We start from the raw sequence: 22,972 nt of genomic DNA, 5'->3' as shown, positions 1-22,972 counted from the left end.
GCAGCCATGCATTGACAGTAGTGGAAGTCTCCAGTGACTTCCTAAATTGCATCCATCTCAGGTGTACGTGGTATGTACAGCTATGCTGCAGATGCATGACATCTCTTTGCATTGAATATGAAGAAATATTGAACAGATGACTCAACAGGGAGGCCAGGGTCCCATGGAAGAAAGTACTAAAGCCTACAATCTGTGCCACAATGCAGGTTTATATTGGGAGGAGGATGAATATAGTGGAAAGTAGTTTTTAAATCATGCCAACAACATTGGGGGATTTACAAAACAAATTATTTTTGTTGCAGTTAATAATGAGTGACATGAAGCCAGCTCTGTAGGAAAGCTCTCAGCTCCACCCTTGGGACAATTTAATGAACTGAGGTTAAACAAGGCAGTGTCAGAGCTGTAAGCAAGATATGTGTCCTAGCGTGGCACTCCAGTAACATGGCTATTCGTTGCCCAGCACTGTTTCCCCAAGACAATGTGCCGTGCTGTGCAGATTAACAAAGAGCAAGCTCAGATGTTCTCACGCTACAGTTGGTATCACGCATGTGAGTATGTGCTTTAAGCTGCACTCATAGTGCAGGCAGGTCATCCAGGCTCACTACTCAGTTCCAGGAGTATTCTGCCCAAGAAACAGCTTTAAGAGTTAGCCTAGCCTTCATACGTCTTTTGTGGTCTGCTGGATAAAAGATGTGGGTTGTAAAAAAGTCTTCTCTGTATAATATTTGCTTCCTGTATGCATGTCATTTTCCTTGCTGTTATGCTGCATCCGGATTACTGTGTGGTCACTTGCAATCTCTGAAATAAGAGGAAATTATCTGAAAATAATGCTTGAGTGAAGAAGCACTCAAGGAAATAGCAGAAATAAATCCAGTGAATGGCATAATGAAAAGGGTAGTCTTTTTCTGCTGTAGTTTATATGCTAAATGGTTTGCTTCTGTGAATGCAATTAAAATACATATCAACTTTTTGTTTATTTTGTCATAGGCTGAGTACTTCTATGAGTTCCTGTCTTTGCGCTCTTTGGATAAAGGCATAATGGCTGATCCAACTATAAATATCCCTCTGCTTGGAACAGTTCCTCATAAGGCATCAGGTTTGTGCTGTTGATATTATAAATTGTGTTCCTGTAAAAAATATTCCACAGCCAGTAAAGTCTAAATATTTTATTGTGAATTGCAGTTCTGAAGTTTATTTGTAAAGAAATGCTTGCCGCAGTACTTGACACTGAACAGTTTGTGAGTGCCTTGCCTGACTACAGCAGCATGTTTTGTCTGAGCCAAGTCACATGAAGCTTTTATGTGTAGATAAATAGGCATAAACTTGTGCAAAATCGTTGCTTAAAATTCATGTGCATGAATACTATTACTTAAGTTGTGCAACTTTTGGACAACAAAATCTTTGATCACTATAGAAGGGATAGTTATAAAATTATTCTGTTTCTCAGAGGTAAGAGTTTGTGGATGTTTTACTTTCAGTTGGGGTCAGCTGTTGTCATCAGGCATTTAGTTCTAGTTTAGGATATTCATCATTTACCACTTTTCCCTTAGTTATGCATTCTTAGTCCTTCACTGGAGCTTATCGCTCCGCAGCAGAGGCTGAGCCCAAGCCAACGTGAGTGCATCAGAAGCACTGCGGTGCACAGTTTGCAGGGTGGATTAAAAAAGTTTTCCATGAGAGGTTATCAAGTCCACTTTGCTCTGAAGTAAATGACTAAATCTGCATAATCTGTTCCAGGGCTAATACATGGTAGTCTCTAGCAGAAAGGCAGAAATGTACGTCTGGGTGACAGTAGTGTTTCTGATCATGGTTTCATGATCAGCCTTAGACAACCTAAGACCACGTGGGATAAAATGGGAAAGAAATGAGAAATGGAACAGGAGGATGGGGCTGCAAGTGGAGCACTGATATGCAGATTTACATCTTTGACCAGTCTTTCTTTCTCTTCTCTTTTTCAATGTATAAATTCTGAAAGTTTGTGTTTGATATTCTCCATTTTCGGCTAATAGTAGAATGGCATTGGAGTAATGTTGCAGCACAGCTTTTTGCTGTGGCATCTGGAATTTAACATTAGTGATGGGCCTCTCCATTCAGTGTGGATTGAATGAGTGGCATCAAAATGGATTTGGCTGAATAATATTTGTACCATAATTGCTGCAATTTAATTTGTTGCAAGCCCAGTAAATTGTCAAGGAAAGACGTTTAAATGTAACTAAAAAGTCACAAAGGCAAAGTTCTTGTTAAGCACTATTTCCATCTCCATATAAAGCAGGTGAGATAAGCGGGGAGCTCTGCATTCAGCATCATCTGATATAAGCTAGTTTCTCCTTGAATTTTTAACTATCTAAAAAGGCTAGACCAAAATTACCCCCTTCTGAATGTGCTTAGGAAAACATAATCTACAAGTGGAGGGAGGCTGGAGATGAGATCTCATAGTTCCAGGTCTGTTAACTATCATGATGGGAGGTCTGATTAAAGCCAAAAAGGGCTTACCCTGATTGCAGCACTGATACCTCCGTTCCAGGACTAACAGGGGCACGTCCATGGTGTTTCTTCATGTGGATCATGTGCAGTGCACCACTGCGCTTAGTATATATATAAGCTGTATTTAAGTCCTGTTTGGCATTATCGTGAGTCTGGTGTTTAACAGCAATTGATAATCAGTACACATACAGTATTTGAAGCATACTATTTAACCGTGAGCCACATGTGATGGTGGTTTTTTTACACTGCCTGCTAGCTGGACATAATTAACTAAGTAACCTTAAATAAATAAATGCTATAAAAATAATGAAAGTTTGCTACTTTGTAGCTATTTCTATAATTTGTATGTTCGTAAAACAGTTCTGACAAATCTAGTCTAATTTGCTTGGATCTATTACATTAACAAATAATTTTATTATGCATGTCGGAAGAAATTCAATCACAAGATTGTATTTAGTAACAAATCAACAGTAGCAAGTTATTTCTTGAAAAAATGTTTTATCCCAAAAGATTGTAATAAAGACAATTAAGGAGGAATAAAAGACAAAAGACAGCTGTTTTAAACACGAGAGCAAGAAACAAGAATGAGGATTAACAGTTAGGTATCTTACTCAGAGGTAGTTGAACCCAGTGGTCTTGTCAAAATCAGTGGACTTTTAAAACTTCTTTGAGTATATTTGCCTACCACCAATAAAGCATAAGGATGGCTTTAGTGCTTTAGGGCCTGCCTGGCCTGTTTTTTGTCTTATGGCCAATGGTGGCCATAAGAAGACCTCTGGAAGAGCAAAAGGAGGGCAAGCATATGTGATACTTTTGTGTACCCTGTCAGCTCTGACTAGCTTCAGCTTGGAGGATTTCCTGAGTCTTCAGTGATTTGTCTTTTTTATAACCCTGCATGGGTTACAGATCTCTCTTTCTAGTACTTGTCCAGGCTCTCCTTGAGTCCATACTATCTTCTGGTATCTCAAATCACTTTGGCAAGGAGTTCACTGCCTTCCATTGCATGAAGATTCCCTTCCTGTTGTTTCGAGTCTGACTGTGACAGCTTCATCTGATGGGCAGTAGTCCTTCTACTGAGACAGCAGTCAATCCATACTGTTGGTTCTATCCATGCCAGTCATGATTTTGTAGACGTCTATTACGTTCCCCCTAACTTTTGTCTTTGCCAGACTGAAGAGCTGCAACCAGCTGAATTGCTCCTCATGAGATGCAGCCTTGTTGTCCTTCTCCCAACTTGCTCTAATCCAATATATCCTTAATGAGATGAAGTATCAAATTCTCCTCAAATTTAAATTTGATTTAAATTACTTAGGTTTCTTAGACTTATTTGAAAATCTCATCCCCAAATCCCAGGATTGCTACTTGATTCACTGCTCGCAACCTGATTCACTGTATTGTTACACCCAGACACATGGTAAGATGTTAAGAAGGCTGAAGAAGATGCCTTTCAGTGGGAGCTTAAAGAGCTAAGACTACTCAGTTTGTCCAAAAGAAGATGTTTGAGAGAAGTGTGGGTACCTGTCCAAGGAGAAGAGGCTGTCTGCTCATTTCACAGCAGAAAGCCTATGAAGATCTGGTGGTTCAAACCAAGGTCAGCAGATCCAAAATGAAGTCAGGCATTAACATCTTGAACATCACACAGAGGAAAGTAAAGCCAGCTATTGTTGTGTGTCCAGAAGAAGTGTAGTGACCTGTGACTGAAAAGGAGCTGACCCCCTAAGGGACCTGAGCCAGCCCCTCTTGTCCCTGTCCACACCAGCCAGCCCAGTGCCATGCCGATGCCACTGGTGCAAGCTGGCATGCCCGGGGCTGCTGGCACAGCGCTGCTTTGTACATATCACCCGGCTTCCCCCAGCCCAATGGCCAGGCTTAGGACATCTCTCCCTGGCCGCTGCTGGTGTTGACGCATTAAAACGTACATGCTAAGCATCCTCCAAAGGTGCTGAAGCTGGTGCCTTCTCTGGGCGCAGCGGCATCTCTGCTCACTCTGCCATGCTGGTAGAGAGGAACAGTGGGCTGCAGGGCTGTGCACAGACTCCCACTCTTCTCCAGACCCTGCAGGCCCACTCCTACTGGGATTGGTAATTCAGAGATTTTCCTTAAGCAATCCCACCCCTGAGACTGAAGGTGGCTTTTGGTGGTGGCTTTTTCATATTAACTAAATGGGTAAAGCAATTGCCTACAACCTTGAAGAGCTGTGCAGGCACACAGGAGTTACGCTCAACCTGTTTCTGCTGGAGACAATTTAGGGAACCTTGGTTTCCTGAACAGAAGGAAAAGGCATGAGCTCCCAGACACAAGGGATTAAACCTGCATCCTCCACATCCCAGGAGAGCATTCTAATTGCCAGCTAAAATTAAATTAGTTATAAATCATTAGGTTTCCTTTGGTTCCTTTTCAAATTAGTTAAATTTTCCTCACTCCTGCTAGCGCCATCTACTCTGCAGCCCTGGGTGCAAGCACTGCAGAGGATGCAGAAATATAAATGTACAGGAGGCACAATTCTGTGGCCTGGTGGTGGGATGATGGCTGGTAGAGAGAAGTCCTGAGCTCTAATTCCCTCTGCTTGTTTTTAGGCAGTGATGGGCAAATGTAAACTGCATCCTAAATTTGGGAAGCAGGGACCAGACCCACAGTTTGCCCTGCCAGAGCCCTGCTCAGCACTTCGGTGGCCCACAGGAGCTCATGGCCGTGCTTCTGGATGCAAGAGACTTTTGCTCTGTGCTTTGCTTTGACTGTAGTGCTGTTGGTGCATGCTTAGCATTATTCAAACACGTGTAAAAAGACGGTGATTCAGGCAGTTTAGGGACTTTACTTCAGCTCTGAACCACCTCAGAGCTCAGACAGGGTCCAGGTGCTTATTGCTCATGGGAGGGTCCTTTACTGCGTTTCTGTGTGCCTAGGAGTTCAGACATATGGGAAGTCCAAAAATACAGATGCTTCCAGGAGTGCTGGAATATGGAGTTTCTGAACTGTCCCCTCAGACTTCAGCCCTAAGAGGCGCATTCCTGGTCTTTGCCCTAGGCATTTAAACCCACAGCCAAATCTCAGGGGAGTTCAGAGATTTGCTACCAATTCAATGAAGTCTAGATATGACTATAGAGCCATTATCTTCCTTCCCATTGCAATTTGCTCAGCTAAGTCACACATGTCCCGGTACAAGCACTGATTTCCTCCACTGGGGCTGTAAGGAGGTTACTACAGTTTAAGAATTTTGCTGCATTTAAACTGTGTTTAATCCACTGTAAGAGTTTCCTTCTTACCGCATGGTTACCTGCTTTTTGTAATGGTCTTTTGAAAGATTGGTGTAAAAGTGCTTCAGCAATGAAATTGCTTTATAGTGAAAACTGCAACACACCTTTCAGTCTGTAGGATTTACCAGAAGCAGAATGTGTTTCAGCAATAAATTATTCTGGATTATACCAAGGCAACAAATAACAAAAATGGTCCAATTATGATTTGCAAAATTTTTTGTAACAAGCAATTTAGAACAAACAAAATGTAGGGCTGTTAGCTCAATATTTGGTTCTGAAATGTCAGGCCAGCTTTGGAAGAAGTGAATAAACAATTTCTATTAGTTGGATCTGATTTATAAAGCAGCTAGGAAGAGACAGTTTTGAAGAAAAAATAGTTTCATCTGAAGATTATTTAAGATCACTTGTGACAATCACAGCAGAGCATTCCACATCTCTGAGGTATCGGGCTTGCTTCCTCATTAAAATACTCCAGATTTACTGGCCTTAATTATTTACTTAAACTCTTTGTAGTTCAAAAGTGTTTGAATACTTTTCCTGGAAAGGAAATCTCCAAATATTGCTACACTTAATGAGTTCTGTCAGAGTGATGTGTCTGTGTCTTCTTTTTAAATATCTGCACCCATGGTCTTATTTTTCAAGCCCACCATCTTGACAGCATTTTATGGAGTAAGTTTTTATTAAGTCAGTGTCTTATTTAAGTATTAATTGCAATATCCAAACCAGCAAAATGTATTTAAAGTAACTTATTTTTCCAAAATGTGTAAGATGTTTTTGCGGGAGTCATATGAGAGCCTGCAAAATTTAAACTCAGGAGTGATCGGCTCTGCTTAGAAAATTAAATGTAGGCTTCCAGCTTGTTTTGGTGTATCCTTAGATACCTCCACATGAGTAATTGCCTCATTTTCAAGCAAAAGTATGTTTGTGTTAAGGTTGCTGTCTGTCCTGTACACTGTTGGGGTTATGTCAGTATAAATAGTCCTGGAGCTGTCTATGAATAAGGTGATCTGTGTATCTCTGTGTTACAGGTTTTCATCAATGGCATTACTCTAAAGCTTACATATAAATATTATCTATATTTTTTAGTATTTTGATGTATGCTTTTATATGTATATAGATATATATGCATGCAAATATAAGTATTGTTGTTGTTTTTATTCTCCTTTAAGTCGTTCAGGTTGGATTTCCTTGCCTTGGAAAACAAGATGGCGTTGCTGCGTTTGAAGTGAATGTGATCATAATGAATTCAGAAGGCAATGTTATTCTCCAGACCCCTCAGAACGCCATCTTCTTTAAAACCTGTCAGCAAGGTAACACTAAGGAAAACATGCCGAAACACTCTTAGACCAGGTCACCTAACTTTCTTTTGTTTCATGCAGGATAAAGACTAGAGAACACGGAAATAAAGTGGTCACACAATGTGTAGCAATGGTGGTGGATGCCAGGATGTTTTGGCTCTGTGGGTTTGCTATTAATTTACTATGTGTTTACTAACCCCTTTCTTACTCTCAACTCCGTCTCCCTTAGCAGACTGTGCTGGAGGCATTTCTCCTCCTGTTCACTGCTCATCGTGTCGAGAATGTTGATAGAGGTGAGTCATACAAGAAGCACCTGTCAACAAATGATTTGAGGTGCTTGGAAGAGAGCTAGTCCTGTGAAAACAAACTGAGGCTAACATTTCCAGAAATGGCACATAATTTGGAGAACTGAACTTCTGTGATCAGTACTGGGGACACTGACTTCCATTAATACTGTTATTAACATATGTAATAAGACTTTCTGGATTAATTTGATACACTACAAACAGCTATAATTATCACTTTAAACAGAGGCTGTGGAAATTGAAAAATCAGTATCTAAGATAAGGCAGTTATCCCATGTCATGTGTAATTTGATCAAATTAACCCACAAGAGGGCTGACGTACAAAGAGTGATATTTTTATTCCTCTATAAAATCTTTGTTCCCAGTCCCACACTTTCTTCTCTGTACTCTTTTCTCTGAGCTAATTGGCTGTAGTGTGGCTTCAAAGAGCGAGCAGCAGGAGCAGGAGCTGTTTATTCTTTGAAACCTCACTACACCTAAATAGCAAAGCTGCTAGTCTCCTTTGAAGCCTTGCTGCTGCCAATTAGCCCAGGGAAAGTGGAGGAGGGGGAGAAGAAGTGGGCAGAGAAACAGGAAGGAAAATGGGGGCTTAATGGAAGCAAAATCAATCAGATCTCGTGTATGAAGTTTTGTGTCTGATGTAAATGCAACACAAAACATTTGCTATCTTTCTATTTTTCATTTGAGTTCAAAGATACTGAACTTAATAAACTTTGGAAATAGCGTTGGGGTAATCTAATAGGGACAGCAGAGTTACAGGTCTGTATTGTGGAAAAATGAGGCTTAGACAAGAGAGGGCTCCAACTCAGTTTAGTAGTAGCATTCATCCAAGTTATCATTTCTGTGCTATTAGTTGTTGTTACCATTTTGAGATGAGATGTAATATTTAACAATTTAGCAGTATGATATCATATGGCCTCTCAGGAATGCTGGAGGTGATTGTTGTCCCTGCCCTCTGTTCCTGGGGCCAGCTGAGAGACAAAAGGATGATTTTCCAAACTCTAGAAGTGGGCAGAGGAGTTTTCTCACCTCATCTCTTCCAGCGCATACAGGGATACTCTCCTTCCTGCCGTCTGTCTGGTAAGGTGGACACCACAGTGTTTTGGGACAGATTCTGAAAAGGATGAGAATGTCCTTACAGTTGGTATTAGAGTAGGGATGAGTTTCCTTCTTCTGAAGACGTTGTTTCTTGTGAGGAGCTCTGATTCTTCTTGCCAGGGCCCTGGTCACTCTCTCCAGTCACTCTTGGCCATCCAGGAGGGCCTCTGCCAGAGGAAGTGAGGGGACCAAGGGAGCAATTTTGTGGGAGAGGAGAGGATTTGTTGTGGCTAAGAGGTGGCCACACAAAAAATTATGTTTTTCCTGTTCAAAATGGTATGTATTTAAGCATGCATTTTCTGTAGTCAATAGCAGCTCTGCATTTGGGTACAAAGAGAGCAGCATTTCCAGAAAGAGTCTTAGAGTACAGTGTTGGAGAGCCTTTACCACTATTACTACTGCTGCAAACAGTTTTACTTTTAAAGCAACACTTTTTGCTTCATACATCTATGGCCTTGGATAGAAGAGCATTTTGAAATTACAACTTTCCTCCTGTCTTTCCTGTTTGTTTGGCAGTTGTACACGATATCCAGACACCTGACCAGTACATCAGATTTTGTTTCCTTTTGCTTACCCTTCGTATCCCACTGAATAGAGAGATATTATGTGAGTGCAGCAGAACACTGCATGTAGTTATAGCAGCCATCGTTTCCTGTGGCTCTAATCAGCTATTAGATAATTTTCAAAAACAAATGTTTGTGTGGGAGTCTAACTAACAGATATGTCACCTGACTCAAATATTAGAAGAAGGGAGAATCATTCAAATTTTTTAAGTCCAGGATTATGTTTTCCTCTGTATTTATATGAGTTACAGTTTAAAGAATCTCTGTGGGCTGGAAAAATGTCTTAGGCAACCTGAGTCCCCTGAATTTAGAGACATCTTGCTACTCCTTGCCACTTTTAACAAGTGTACCTTAAAGGCTATAACTGCTTCAGTTTGAACTCAGGTAATATTCAGTTGGGAATCGGTGTGAATCAACAGTGTATCTGTACAGTCTAGGGATGGTAGGTGCCAGCACCTCCTGATGAGACAATGGAGAAGAGGTAAGGATGCTGTTGGGAGGTGGTGTCAGTCGTGTATGTTTACAGCACCATTACACTAAAGGAAAACCAAAAAAAGACATGATGCCAACAGTATAGCCAATTGCTGTCTGTGTTGAGACATATTGGTCTACCTCAGAGTTTTTGAACCTTGTCACTCGGAGTGTCACGCAGCATAGCATCAGGATGAGAAGGTCTTGCCTGCTCTGCTCAAGCTGCCCTATGGCGCTGGGACCACTGATCCCTTGTGATGTTAAATTTTTGTAATGGGAGTAGGCAGCCCCTCCTGCCTTCCTTCTCTGTGAGAGATCTGGGAAGGTATTTTTGAGTAATTGCTTTTCTACCCAGAAGTCATGTTTTCATGGCATTCCATAGGATTCAATTCAGTTTGCCTCTTGTTCTGTGGACTCTGCTGTTTTGAGGATGGTGGTGGTGGTACACAGAGGTATTTCTCATCCTTCTATAATCCAGCCAGTGTTGCCAAATTATTTTACCAGTGTTTGATCAATAGTTGAGATGTGAATAAGAGTTGGGTGATGATATAGGACCATTGTCCAGAAATGCTGTCATCTTCCTTTCTGGCCTTCTTTTACTTAGCCTTGAAGCGACTCTTTCATATGAATACAGGTTGCATCACTTTGTCACCTCAGTAGTAACAGATGTATTAATTAATGCAGTGCAAGTTGCAGTGCAGTCTGCTTAAGGCTGCAGAAATTGAAGATGGGCCTGCATACTGAGGGCAGATCTGACCAGCAATGCGAGTCCTGCACTGAGCTGCCTGCTCATTTCTGCGCAGAGGAGAAAGTGCTAGATTGAGCAGAGCATCCATGTTGCTCATGCATGTACAGAACAGCAGAGCAATGGAAATGCACAGTCTGTCAAGAAGCACATCGTGTGTCTGAACAGGTGATGAAACCTCTATTTGTAGACTAACAAAAAAGAAACTAATTTCTCTTGAGCAGGTCTTAGCTGGACTTCCATTTCTGTTAGCATTTACCTGTCTATCAGGAAATATTTTTACTCTTGTGTCAAAGGAATATATTGATCCTAGTGAGAGTTGGCTGACTGCTGAAGTATTTAATACTAAATTAAGTTTGTTGTTATATTTTTTGAAGCGGAGTGTCCAGGAGGATGCAGAAACGGAGGGTTTTGCAATGAAAGACATGTGTGTGAATGTCCGGATGGATTTTATGGACCTCACTGTGAGAAAGGTAACTTAAAAAAAATCTTCTCAACTTGTCTTCTTTACCATAATCTCAACAAAACTGTAGCCACTGCACTGTAGCTTATCCTAAAAATAAGAATGGCCTATTCTGAAGATTTCATATATTATGAGTTCACACATGTAAGAGAATTACTATTATCATCCATGGTCTAATGGAAACATTAAGTGCTTACAAGAAAAATGTTTTCCCTCTAAGAGACAGCTTTTAGCAAAAGCCGACACAGCAATTAAGTGATCCTTAATCACAGGGGCTCCATCTGGCAAAAAGATTAAATAAAATACTTTTGCCAATGAGGACTATCTGGGAAACAAAGCACAGGACTTTTGTTGTTCTGTGTTTATTTGGAGATAAAATCTGATTTGGAGATAAGATCTAATCTGGAGGCAGGCTGACAGCAAAAGCGGAAAGATGAAGGAAAGAGTCTCCTTTTCTCTTCCATTAGTGACTAATAGCCCCAAATGACATTTCCAAGAGTGAAGGACCAGGAAATTGGTGTGACTTGATGAGGAAACTAGCTCTTCTTCCTGGCTCTTTCTTCCTCCTCCTCCAGTGGCAGACACTCCCCAGGGTGACTTGAGATGGAGCAAACCATCCGTATGGGCATCACATTCCCATGCCATCCTTCACTCCCAGATGCTCTGGCTACATCCAAATTATTAAGTATCAGGGACCCTTTTCTGGCCCGAAGGCCAACTGACATGGTGCAGCTTACATTTGTATGTTTAATAAACTTTCTTACCCTCCAAAAAAAACCCCTCCAAACTCCCTGCTGGGAGGAGCCCGTGGCCGCTGCTCACCCCAGGGCTGTGCCCAGGAGCGTTTGCTGGTCGGCCAAGGACAAAGCCATGCCAGGAACCGCACCAACAATTTCACAAGGTGGATGATCCTGTGTCCCCACTTGGCCTTATGCCTGGGTGCTGTTTAACTCACTAGTATGGACCCAACCTCGCTGCATGTTCCAGTTGTGGGTAACCACGAAATGAAGCATTGTCCCCTGACATGCCTCCCTGGAAGAGCCTTGTGGGGTGGCCACAACTCCAGAGAAGTCTTGGGAGAGCACAGAGGCTCTGGAGAAGATTCACAGGGAGCATGCAGGACAATTTGGCCACCAAACCAGGCCACGCGTCAAGCTTGCCCTAAAGTGACAGTGCTCTCTGCAGAGCTGGGGCACCACCTGCAGCACCAGAGTCCAGTTATAGGGAGGACTGCTCTGGGGGACTTCAGATATCCAGAGGGTGTAGGTGAGCACTTTGCTCTCCCCTGTTTGAAATTAAACTGTACAAGGGGCCATTTCTGCTTACATATGGAACCAGATCTGAACTTAATTTAGTCTTTGCTTTTTTAGTAACACTGTATACAAATTGCCAGATACAAACCAGAGATAATCGACGTAACCCACGAACAAACACGCTTTGCGAAGGTGACTTATTACATTCAGAAGAAGGAAAGTAGCTTAAGGAGTCAAGGTGCTGTGTATTTAAATAGCCAACCACTAGCACAGCAGTGATGTTTTTGCTGTTCTTCATGCTCCCCAGCGCTGTGTGCTCCTCGCTGCATGAACGGTGGGCTCTGCATTACACCCGGCCTCTGCATATGCCCCCCAGGGTTCTACGGCATCAACTGCGACAAAGGTAATTGCTGGCCAAACCCCCCTGGCTCCAAATCCAGCAGCCTCTCTTTATTCACCTCGATAAAAGATGAAAAGGAAAAATCAGTTGTTCAGAACAGTAATTTGGAAGAGTACAAGATACCATGTAGAAAAAACTAAGTAGTCTCCTGCAGAAATATAACTGACCTGCTCATGGCAGAGCAGACTGCAGAACATCATGTTGCATTTATTGTTGCAGAACTATATGAACTAAAGACTAAATGCAAAAGGTCCTAGTGGACTTTCCAGCAAAATAATGGGAACATTCCCAGGCCTTTAGGTATGCTTGCACAAGCTGTTGTTCTCAATGTCCGTCTGACTTGTATCTAGTCCTTGATGAGACTTTTATTGCATTTTAAAAATGTTTCACAAATGTGCTGTAATTAAATGCTCCCAATGTGTTGAAGGATAAATGTGAATCCCAGCTGTCTGGTGAAAAGTCACATCTAACACAATGTAAGTAATTTGGCAGGTGAGACAAAGCATTTGCATCTATGTCACCACACAGCAGAAACTTATAAAGGTTTCTTTCTAGTTAAGGCAGTAATTAAGAAGTGTAGTGAAGTATCCTCTTGTGGAAGTAACTTCCAGTCCTAGGTTGTGCTCCTTTTATCAGACACCGGCAATGTCAGTAGCAACAGTGACTTGATCCTTCAATGAGCTTTACATGTAAGGATTGATAAAGATGTAACACAATCTGTCCTTGGGGATCTCATCACTGTATTGTTCACTTGTCTCTTTCTGTATTGTCTTGTGTGTGAGCCCATGTCGGAAAATCACATTTCAGTCTTCCTTTGTAAATGGGATTAAAAGATGGCAATGTAACTTTTTAAAACCTATTCAATGTTTATTTATGATGAGTACCAGAAAACATTAAGGCCAAGTCAGACTGAGTTTGTATTAGTGACAGTTCATTCCTTTTTTATTTATTTCAGCAAACTGTACAACAACCTGTTTCAATGGAGGAACATGTTTCTATCTCGGAAAATGCATTTGTCCTTTGGGCTACGAAGGAGACCAATGTGAAATTAGTGAGTAGCATCTCCATGTGCTTGCTTTCACTTGCATCAACTTCTTCTAGTGTTAGTGTCTGAACCATGATGTGCAACCTGCCTCTGCTGGGCTCACAGCAAGGGTGTCACATGGTGGGTTGAGACCCTCAGAGAGTCAGATGCCATGTGCCTCCAAATGAGTTTCTTACTGATAGGTTTGACTCATTGCTAGACCATCTATCCCCTACTTTTTTTTTTTAGTTTCACTAATAACTGGGCTTGGTAACAACCCTCAAGCTGTAAGGATGCAAGCAATACTCTGTGGCAAACAGATGGGTTGCTGTGCTAAGCCTGTGTGGAGCAGCTATTTTCAAAAGTTACAGCAATTCGCACTTGGGCACTGCACATCAGTTTTGAGCCTGCACCTCTGAAAGGGCTAGTGTAAATTGGGAATGAAAGGGTTTGGGGCAAAGAGAGGACTGAACAATAAGAGCTGAGAGCTTTCATGTAACATGCTAAGTTGCATTCACATTGCAACTTGAAAATCTGCATCACAAACATCAGAAGACTTGCTATTTTCAGAAGTCTATCATCAAAGCAATTAAAAATATTTAATCTCATGGTTGATCTAAGTGTGCTGTGTAAAGCTCTGGGTGGAGATATGGCCAGGCTGCAACAGACCTGGGAGGTCAGCTGTCAAGTATTTGTTCTCACTAAAAGAAGAGTTTTCTCAGAGCTCTGTTAAATTGGATTAATTCTATAGAGTATGAGCATTTCAGTTTTGAGAACATACACTTAGGCCATTTTTTCTGGGCTTAAAACTTCTAATAGGATGCTGTGCGAGGAGCTTCCTCTGCTGTAAATAATCGCACTGATGTTCCCTAGCACCTTCACAGGGGCACAGAGAGCAGTATTTGTCCTGGGATACGTAAGAGCTGATTTCTTAATCAGTAGAGACAGGCTGTTCTCACAGTTATGAAATTTGTATCACCAAACACTTTGGAAACACGTGGAAATAAACTATAACATGCTGTCAACCAATACAGGACAATAAATGAATTATGGTATGAAGAAAGAACACAGATATCGTAGAACCTACATTTTGCTCAGTATTTATGTGTGGATAAACAGTAGACAGATATAAATGTTTCACCATATCACTATACGTTACAAGGCATTCTGCATTATCTAACCAAAACTGGAGCCAAACAGAAGCAATAAAGCTTTATTGTTATTAAATTAATAAAGGTTGCCTTTTGATATAGATTCAGATCAGATGTCAGCAAGAACAACAGTGTGAGTCTCCGCTGACTTGACCCTTGCTTACATCAAATTCAAATTTGACATTCTCAAATTTTGAGAAGCATGTGTTTCATGTCAGTGGTGGTTTTTGAGGAGAATTCTTAGAACTGATACAGCATGTATAATTAAGGGTAAGCCAGTTAGTTGATCCATCTGAGGGGCTCAAGCTAATTGTTGTCTACTGCTGCTTGGGATAGGTGCAACTGACTTCACCTTCTTGCAAAGGCTTACCTGTACAACTTAAATTAAATTAATTAAAATGCAGGCAGTAAACTAGTTCCTGTACAAAAGAAAGAAAAACATTTTCAGGATCACAGTATGCTAAGAGCCAAACTGGGATCATGTTGATGAGAGCAAGGAAATCTGTGCACTTCCCTTGGCTTTTGTCAAGCTGGGATGGCAATTGTTTGACTATGATTGATGGCTGCTACCACCTCTGGGCATTGCATCAGTGCCAGCACAACAGTGGAAGACTGCAAGAAATGCTAGACAGGGGTTAGAAACACCAGAGGAGAAACACAACTCAATCTCTTTTCTTAGATCCGGGGCCAGCTACATTCAGCCATGGGGGTCTTGAAATAACAAGGGGAGAAAACCTTTCAACAGGCAGAAAGCCGTCTTCTGAAAACTGCAAAGTTGTGTTTTTTTTAATGTTGTTTAAAGATTTTGAGTGCTTGTCTAATACTTGAATCACTCTCTAAGTCTCCTGGGAAATGTCCTGGACCCAGTCTACAATGCTAACAAGCATTGACAGTCTTCCAGATTTTTTCTAGCTATGTTATGCATTGTCTCTAATTAGTGTTTCAGTCTGAGTCCATAGAGTTTTATTTTGTTTTGGATTCCTCCCCCATTTGTCACCTGTTTTGTTGCTTTTTCCATTTCTCAGTGAATAACAGGGAGAGTTATTACTCTTTCTTTCATTCTGTGAAAATGTCTTAGTCCAAAGTTAATTGAGCTGTACTGAGCCAAATGTTTGCCTAATGCAACTCTATGGAAGTCGATATCACACCCCTTGACCCATATTCTTCAGATTTGCTTCAAGAACTAGGAAAATTCCTGGATTTCCTTAGCATTGCTCCTTTCAGTCATTAATTACTTGGGATCCAAATGCTTGCCAATTTGAATACCTGAAAGTTCCCTCTCCAGAGGCTCCTGCAGGTAAATTGTGCCTTTGCAGAAACTCTCCTTAGCACGGTTTGTTGCGTTGGTGGGTTGTGAAGCATGTTTCAAGGCTGTTAAAATAATTGAGCACATTAGAGAACAAATGTTTCTTTTATATTGACAATGCACACATGCATCGCAGAAGTCTGCAGGGGCTGAGAGTTGAGAAGTAGGGTAGATTTAGATGAGATATTAGGAAGAAATTCTTTACTGTGAGGGAGGTGAGACACTGGAACAGGTTGCCCAGCGAAGTCATGCATGCCCCATCCCTCCGGGGTTTTCAAGGCCAGGTTGTATGAAGCTTTGAGCAACCTGGTCTAGTGGAAGACCCCCCTGCCATGGCAGGGGGGTTGGAACTCGATGATCTTTGAGATCCCTTCCAACCCAAACCATTCAATGTTTCTATGAAGTGCTACCAGGGGTGTTGAGCTCCCGAGGGGCAGTCTGTGATCAGGAGGTGAGTGCATTTGCTGAGGTTTTCAGCAGAGCAAGGCAGCAGTGGAAAGGTGAGTGCTGATGCTTAAATTATCATGTTCAGGTCTCAGTTAACATCCTTTTTGAAAAAAAGGAAAGGACAGGAAAGGAAGCAGTTTGCTGTGCCAGGTTCCAGTTTTGCTTTGCTCACAGACTCAGATAAATATTAGTGCGAAATCTAGGGAGGACATTTTTTTCCTCTTTTTTGAACAATCTAGAAAATGTTGTGGGATTAGAAAAGATGAAAAAAGGTTTCAGACAGCAGTGGGAAAAGCTTTTCTGGTACATATGGCCACCGAGGAGGCAAGAGGCTGAGGCTGTAGTTTCTGATGGCCTGAGAGTGCCCAGGGACATGGCAGAGACCCTCCCTCATCCTGAGGGTGACCTGGCTGGTGGGCCCTGTGGTCACCTCTCTTAGAAACAAGTGAAGGTTTAATTAGTTCAGTAGTTCAGACAAGTTCTAACAAGGGACTGGTAGTCTGGTAGTGGGAGACTTAACATTAAGTTTGAGGAAGGCCCTGGGTGTGAGTCAGGCCCAACAGGAATTTGAGTGTGGATCTCGTCCGCCAACATGGACCTCCTCCATCCCAGGCAAGTCAGGGCCAAACAAACCTTGCTACAACAGCGCTGTCAGACTCAGCCTCTTCCTTTTGCAAAGTGTGAGTGTGAGGGAAAGTAATTTCCAGACCAAAAGCCTTGGAAAATGCCTGTCAGTTCTAATTACTGTTATGCTCTGTTCTTTGCAAGCAGGAAAGAAGGGCATGGTTTTCTGATGCACCTTCAGTTTCTGAGCTGTGATGTGGAACAGCCCTCATTGCACTATCCGCAGCATCATGGTGCTCCACAGCCTCTCATTTCGAACTGACAGGTCCAGCTAATCTATTTGTCATCTGTCAGTTCCTGAGCTTCCTAGTGTTTAAAATCTTTCTCAGATGCCACCGGATTTTCTTCTGCTTGTGCCCCCTGGGTATGGATCTCGCTCTTTGCAAACATGAAGTCTGGACAGTGCTGCTTCCCTCACGAAGGGAGAGGAAAGCAGGAGGCAATACTGACTGGTGGCACGGGGGACTTTGCAGAGTCCAAGTGGCATAAATCCAGGCAAAACCTGCATGGACACACATGCCACACCAAATTATTGTCATATTTTCAAAGCAGAAGAATGTACATAAATTGGAAGCACAGACTTGCGGCAGAGTCTTCCTGACGCATCCAGAGCACACACTCTGGCACCAGCATCCCATGAACTTTTCAGGTACAAGGCAGGCTTCTCAGATGCTTGTCTCCAGTATGTGCAGGGGACTAAGACCATTGTTTTCATGTTTTCAATTTCTAGGTAAATGCCATCAGCCCTGTCGAAATGGAGGCAAATGTACTGGTAAGAATAAATGCAAGTGTTCCAAAGGCTACCAGGGAGACCTGTGTTCAAAGCGTAAGTACCAAAGCCGCTCCATCAGCCTTTGTTGTAGGAGCATCAAGCTGGCTGTACAGTGTCTTTTTACATAATGTCAGCACTAATTGTTTGTTGTCGAATTATTTCAGGTTAATTTACTTCCTGGTCATACAGCATACACCAGACTTAAAGGAATTATGAAAACAGAAACTTTTTTTTACTAAATCTTCGTCACAGTCTCTTCTGTACTCTGAATTTCTGTAAAACAGCAATGTGTCAGCTCAGAAATAGCAGTTTAGTAATAGAGAAAAGCTTAATGAAACATCAATATATTGCAACATTAAAATCCAATGGGAGCACTTTGTGAGAGGGATAGTGGGGGCTATCCTCCTCTCCCGTTGATTCTGGTGTACACTCAGCATGGCTGTTCCATCTCCTTCTCTCTGCCAGAGACTGAGCCAGACCTTACAGGGGAACTGGGAGGTGAACTCTTTCGGGGCTCTGCGCACACTCAGTGCAAAGTCACAGATTTACTGTGAGAGCCCCAGCTTGTACCAGGACCCCATCATGAGGAACAACAGGGAAAGCAAGTATGCAACTCTGTCCCTGTATGAAATATCAATAGGTCAGGTGTATGTGCTCCCTTTTTTACAGCTGTCTGTGAACCCGGCTGTGGCCTGTACGGCACCTGTGTTGAGCCCAACAAATGCCAGTGCAAAGAAGGCTGGCACGGGAGGCACTGCAATAAAAGTAAGTGAGAAACAAACCCCAGAGTCCATATCAGGGGTCTTAACACATCTATGATGCTATACAGAAATGATTGCTTCAAGGGCCTTTCCAGCATCATTAATGAAACCACACTCTGTTTTCTAATCTTTAAACCAAACAATATAGAGAAGATTTTCAGTACTCCATAATTTTAACTACTTAAAAAAATCTCAGAATCGTTTGAAAGTGTTTTACCAAGATCACCCTTGTATTAGCAATTCCCAAATCTGGTGTCAACCAGATTTCTAGATGACCTTGCGTGTCTTCTACCCATAGTATGGAAGGGATCTGAAATCCTTCAGTACTCCTCAGTAGCGTTAGCTAGCTTTAAAATGTTGGGTAGGCATTTTCAGAAATAAAACTCTGTCAGGTTTTAAAGCTGATTAAAACTTACTTAGAAAAAATGAAAAGTCCTTTAGAAACTTTGGGGAAAACTTGAACAGTTATGCAAGATCTATGTTTACCGACTTCAGAGTTTTCTCCTCTTCTTCCCACCCGTGCTCCACAGACTACAAAATACGTTGTCCCAAAGCAAAGTTAGTCCTCAAAATGAATTTCTGTTGCGCATATTGGTCCATTTGTCACCTATTGAAGAAACTGATAATTTCACTGAGTTTAAAATAGCACTATAAGATTATTTGAAATACAATTGCATATATCCAGTAAGAACTTCAGATTTAATATTATATTTCATCTCAACAGTGCTGTAACAGCAGATTTTCAAGAGACATTCTGTACATAGTCCCATGAAGTATTTATCGCTGTTAGCTAATGATTCACATTTAGTGTTTTAAGTGTCAATAATAAAAAAGTAAAAAAATTTTGCAGCTATAAAACCCACCAATTAGCCATAAGAAACATGAACCTTACATTACAGCATCAACTGAATGTTCATTTTTATTAAATGCTGTTGATGACTGTGTTTTGTATCACATTAAAATGTATTAAATATCGTTGTTTCATTAAAAAATTATTATCTAACTAAAATGGATTTCACTGTGAAAATGAGGTTTGGGGAGTCCACTTTTCCGCTGTTTGTTAGTGGACCTGTGTTTGACTTCATGCCACTCTCTGAAGGAGAAATACCATTAATATAAGTTATGGTTAGAAAAAAGTTACATGGAAATGAATCAACATGAACTTCAATTCATAAGTTCAGTATGAACTTTTTCATCCTGTCATACTCTTCTTCTAAAGAACTCAGAAAGCAAGTTAAAAAAAAAAAGTACTATGGGTGACCATCCCCAAAGAAGTGATTACCTGTACAACAAAACCAACACTCATAACTGCCTTTTATGAGGAGTCAATAGTCACGCATATTGTCAGCTCCAAGGTTTTCCAGCCCTCATTACTTGGAGTTTGGGTACAGTCTTGCTGTGCTGGGTACTGCAAAACTCTCTTTGTATTCAGCAAAACGGAGAATAGGCCACTTGGGTAAAATGCACCCCCATTTAAAGTGCCCATGTAGGGCTTAAATTGCACAATTGCACATGCAAGTGCATGCATTGCATTTCGGTCTTTTCAACTAAACCCAGACGTATCCTGATCTTGAGAGGAAATTTATAGTTAACTTGGGAGACTTGCTTCATACTCCATCAAATGAATGTCTCCTCAGTAAAGCTGTTTTCTTAAAAGAAAAAGTGGTTAAAAAAATTCAACAGGGGATTCCTTTTTTTAAAGTAATTTCCATGAGCTTTAAGTAATGAGATGGGTAAATGGAACTATAAATAATTACAACACAATACTTTGAATTCAATTTTTATTGTTCATTTTCATTTTCCACAACAAAGCAGCTCTACTAAGCCTGTTCCAGACTGCTTTTTTCCCCCATCCTAGGTGTTTATTGTCACTGCTTTTCTTTCTCTTTGCATTCATCCATAAACCAAAGGCAAGCTCAGGTAGCTGGCACAGATTATCCCCAAGGGGATGCTTACGCCCCTCTTTAGAGCCCATCACTGGCAGATCGGCATGACTCTCACTCATCCAGTGTGGGCTGTGCACGCTGTGAACCCAGGGCTGAGTGACACCCTGGGTGTGCTGATGGTGCCGAGAGCATCTTTCTGTCTGGCAGCACCTCATCCTTCCCCGGGGTGCATGAAGAGGGGTGAGTAATTGGCATAAGGCGTAGCAAAATCCTTTGTTCAAAGTGGGGAGGCTGTTTCTACTTGAAATATTATCTGTGTATCGCGAGCCTGCTTCCATGGTTTCGTTTCTCTTGAACTGGATAATTTTCCAGGGTACGGAGCCAGCGGTCTGAGCGCCCTGAGGCCAGCAGGCAGCAAGCACAGGCAGCACACGCCTTCACCAAAAAGGGCCAAGGAGAGGCATGTTCCACCCGAATCCAATTATATCTGGTGAACTACAACATCTGAAACGGTTCCTGTTACACAAAGTTCATAGCCTTCATTAACCTCTCATGGATTGAATGTTAAAACGCTGTTCCTTACAGTTAAGATTACCAGCTGGAATTTTATTAGCTTCATTATAAACCACTGAGCTGATATTTAGTATTCCTTTTAAGTTTTATAAATACTTCTATAGCATGATTATATAGGCTGCTTCTTTCAGTGCTTTGAATGGTGTTTTGTACTATACTTCAGTTACATTTAAACTTACTTTTTTTGATTACATAGCTGCAAATATTTTCCAAAAATTAAGTAACAATATTCAAACACAAAACCTTGTAGATGCTAACCTGGATCATTTCAATGACTACAGATTTAATTTGCCTAAGACAAAAGACAAATGCATTTTACATTTTTGCTATTGTGTATTTAGACTTTTCCCTAAGAAAAATAAATAAGTTGCCTAATTTAAAAACTGAATAACTCAAATTCAATGTTATTTTGGCCTTACAGTTTTGCTAAGTATTGTGTATTAAAAATACACTTCAGTGGTGCCATTTAACCAGCGTAATACATTGTAAACAAATTAGAACTATACTGTATGAACTCTTTGCATCGGCTTGAAGCAGTATAATATATTATAAACAAAACAGCTTTATGTAATTAACTTTTTATACTGACAGTTATGTATAAAATAAAGATGCTGCTTTAGTTTTTCGAGTACTGCTCTGTGTGGCCTGCTGTGGTCTCCTCGGCGCTGGGTTGGGATGATGGCTCTTCTGGAGCACCCTCATCAAACAGTGGTACAGTGGAGCTAGTTTCCCTGTCTCTGCTTTTAGCCCCACAGCTCTTAAAAATATTTCAGAAGAGCAACTTCTTGTGCCTTTGTAAAGGAGGGGATAGCGCTGAAGGCCAGGTGTGTCTCTCCCTGTATTTGCCCTCCACCACATCCTCCTTTCCGCACCTGTGCCAAGCAGGTGTGCCCTGTTCGTGGCGCCTCTGGTACCTGGGATGTTCTTCTCAGAGCCTCTGTCCAAAGAGGTAGTAGTCCAGCCCTGGTGATGTTTCTTGTTCAAGGGTGATGCTCCCATGTCGTGTTGTGTTCAGACTGTAGCAGGTCCTGGTGCTGCCTCTTGAGATAGTCCAGGGCCATGCGGTTTGTAATGGGGTGTGGCTAGGAAGCAGTGGAAATGGTTTCTGTCTGCACTGAAGAACAATATCCACTTCAACAAATGATAACTGACCCTTGCTATCCTGCAGTTCTGGGAACCTTATTATCTGTGACATAAATTTAAAAAAAGAAAAAGAAAAAAAAAAAACAACACAATGAAACACGTAATTTGGGGCATAAAATTCATCTTGGTGAGTGAGAGGTTTTGAGTTACAGAGGAAAAAGTCTAGTTTATTAACCTGACCTTGCTGGTCTTATTTAGTCAATGGACCCGTAGGCCAAGTAAAAAGACTTGCTTAGGCCAGAAAGAGGGAGGACAGCACTCTGAGGATCCATTTTTACATTGTCTTTCATGCGGTGGGACTGTAGATGCTGCCCAGCAAGCCTGATCCGACGGGAGACCAAATCCTCCTCACCACACATGGGTGCAGCCCCCCGGGTCCACTGCAGGGAGGAGAAACACAGCGGGGAAAGGAGAGGCAGGGCCAGACCGGCCCCCCATTACACCCTGGGCAATAACGAGAAACAGCCCAAACAAGGTGGTTTGGCTGCTTGCCTGATACCATTCTCTTGGATGGCAGTAAACCGGCTCAGGTTTGCTGAAGAAAGCGGTTTCTTAGCATAGATGTGTAACAGCTGTGGCTGGTGGGCTCCAAAGTCGGGGTCCCCCAGCCCTCAGGCTCACACTTCCCATGGGACCCCCAGGACCTCGGGTGGCAAAATATGAGCTGCTGGTGTGAGCTGGGCTTTTCCCTTCAGCCGGGACAGCAAAGTGGGCTGTGGGGCAGGAACGGAGCTCAGCCTCTGTCCTCAGTCAGCACTCTCCCAAAACCACCCTCTTCAGATGGAAAGAGGATGGAGAACAGGGAGCCTGAGGCACCGGAGGAGGAACTTGGGTGATAAGAACCCCAGGGAGGTGTCGAGGAAGGAAATATTTTTTGAGATTTTCTTTAAAACCGATGAAAGGAGGAGATTAATATTAGGGTGAGGTGAAACGTGTAGCTGCTCTGTGTTT

General features: G+C 41.9%; 1 protein-coding gene across 1 annotated transcript; it reads left to right on the top strand.

The window, feature by feature from the left end:
• The first annotated feature begins 992 nt into the window (after window positions 1-992).
• Window positions 993-21,506, top strand: WIF1 (WNT inhibitory factor 1). Its single transcript, XM_010085079.1, has 8 exons — window positions 993-1,096; window positions 6,908-7,048; window positions 10,596-10,691; window positions 12,242-12,337; window positions 13,290-13,385; window positions 17,617-17,712; window positions 18,328-18,423; window positions 20,678-21,506. The coding sequence occupies exons 1-8, from the start codon at window positions 1,039-1,041 to the stop codon at window positions 20,797-20,799; spliced, it is 801 nt and encodes a 266-aa protein (XP_010083381.1). The 5' UTR covers window positions 993-1,038; the 3' UTR covers window positions 20,800-21,506.
• Window positions 21,507-22,972: the final 1,466 nt, after the last annotated feature.

Source organism: Pterocles gutturalis, unplaced genomic scaffold (assembly GCF_000699245.1).
Source record: "Pterocles gutturalis isolate BGI_N339 unplaced genomic scaffold, ASM69924v1 scaffold31605, whole genome shotgun sequence".
Taxonomy (NCBI): domain Eukaryota; kingdom Metazoa; phylum Chordata; class Aves; order Pterocliformes; family Pteroclidae; genus Pterocles; species Pterocles gutturalis.
The sequence above is the reverse complement of the archived record's forward strand: the minus strand, read 5'-3'. Positions and strand labels throughout refer to the sequence as shown.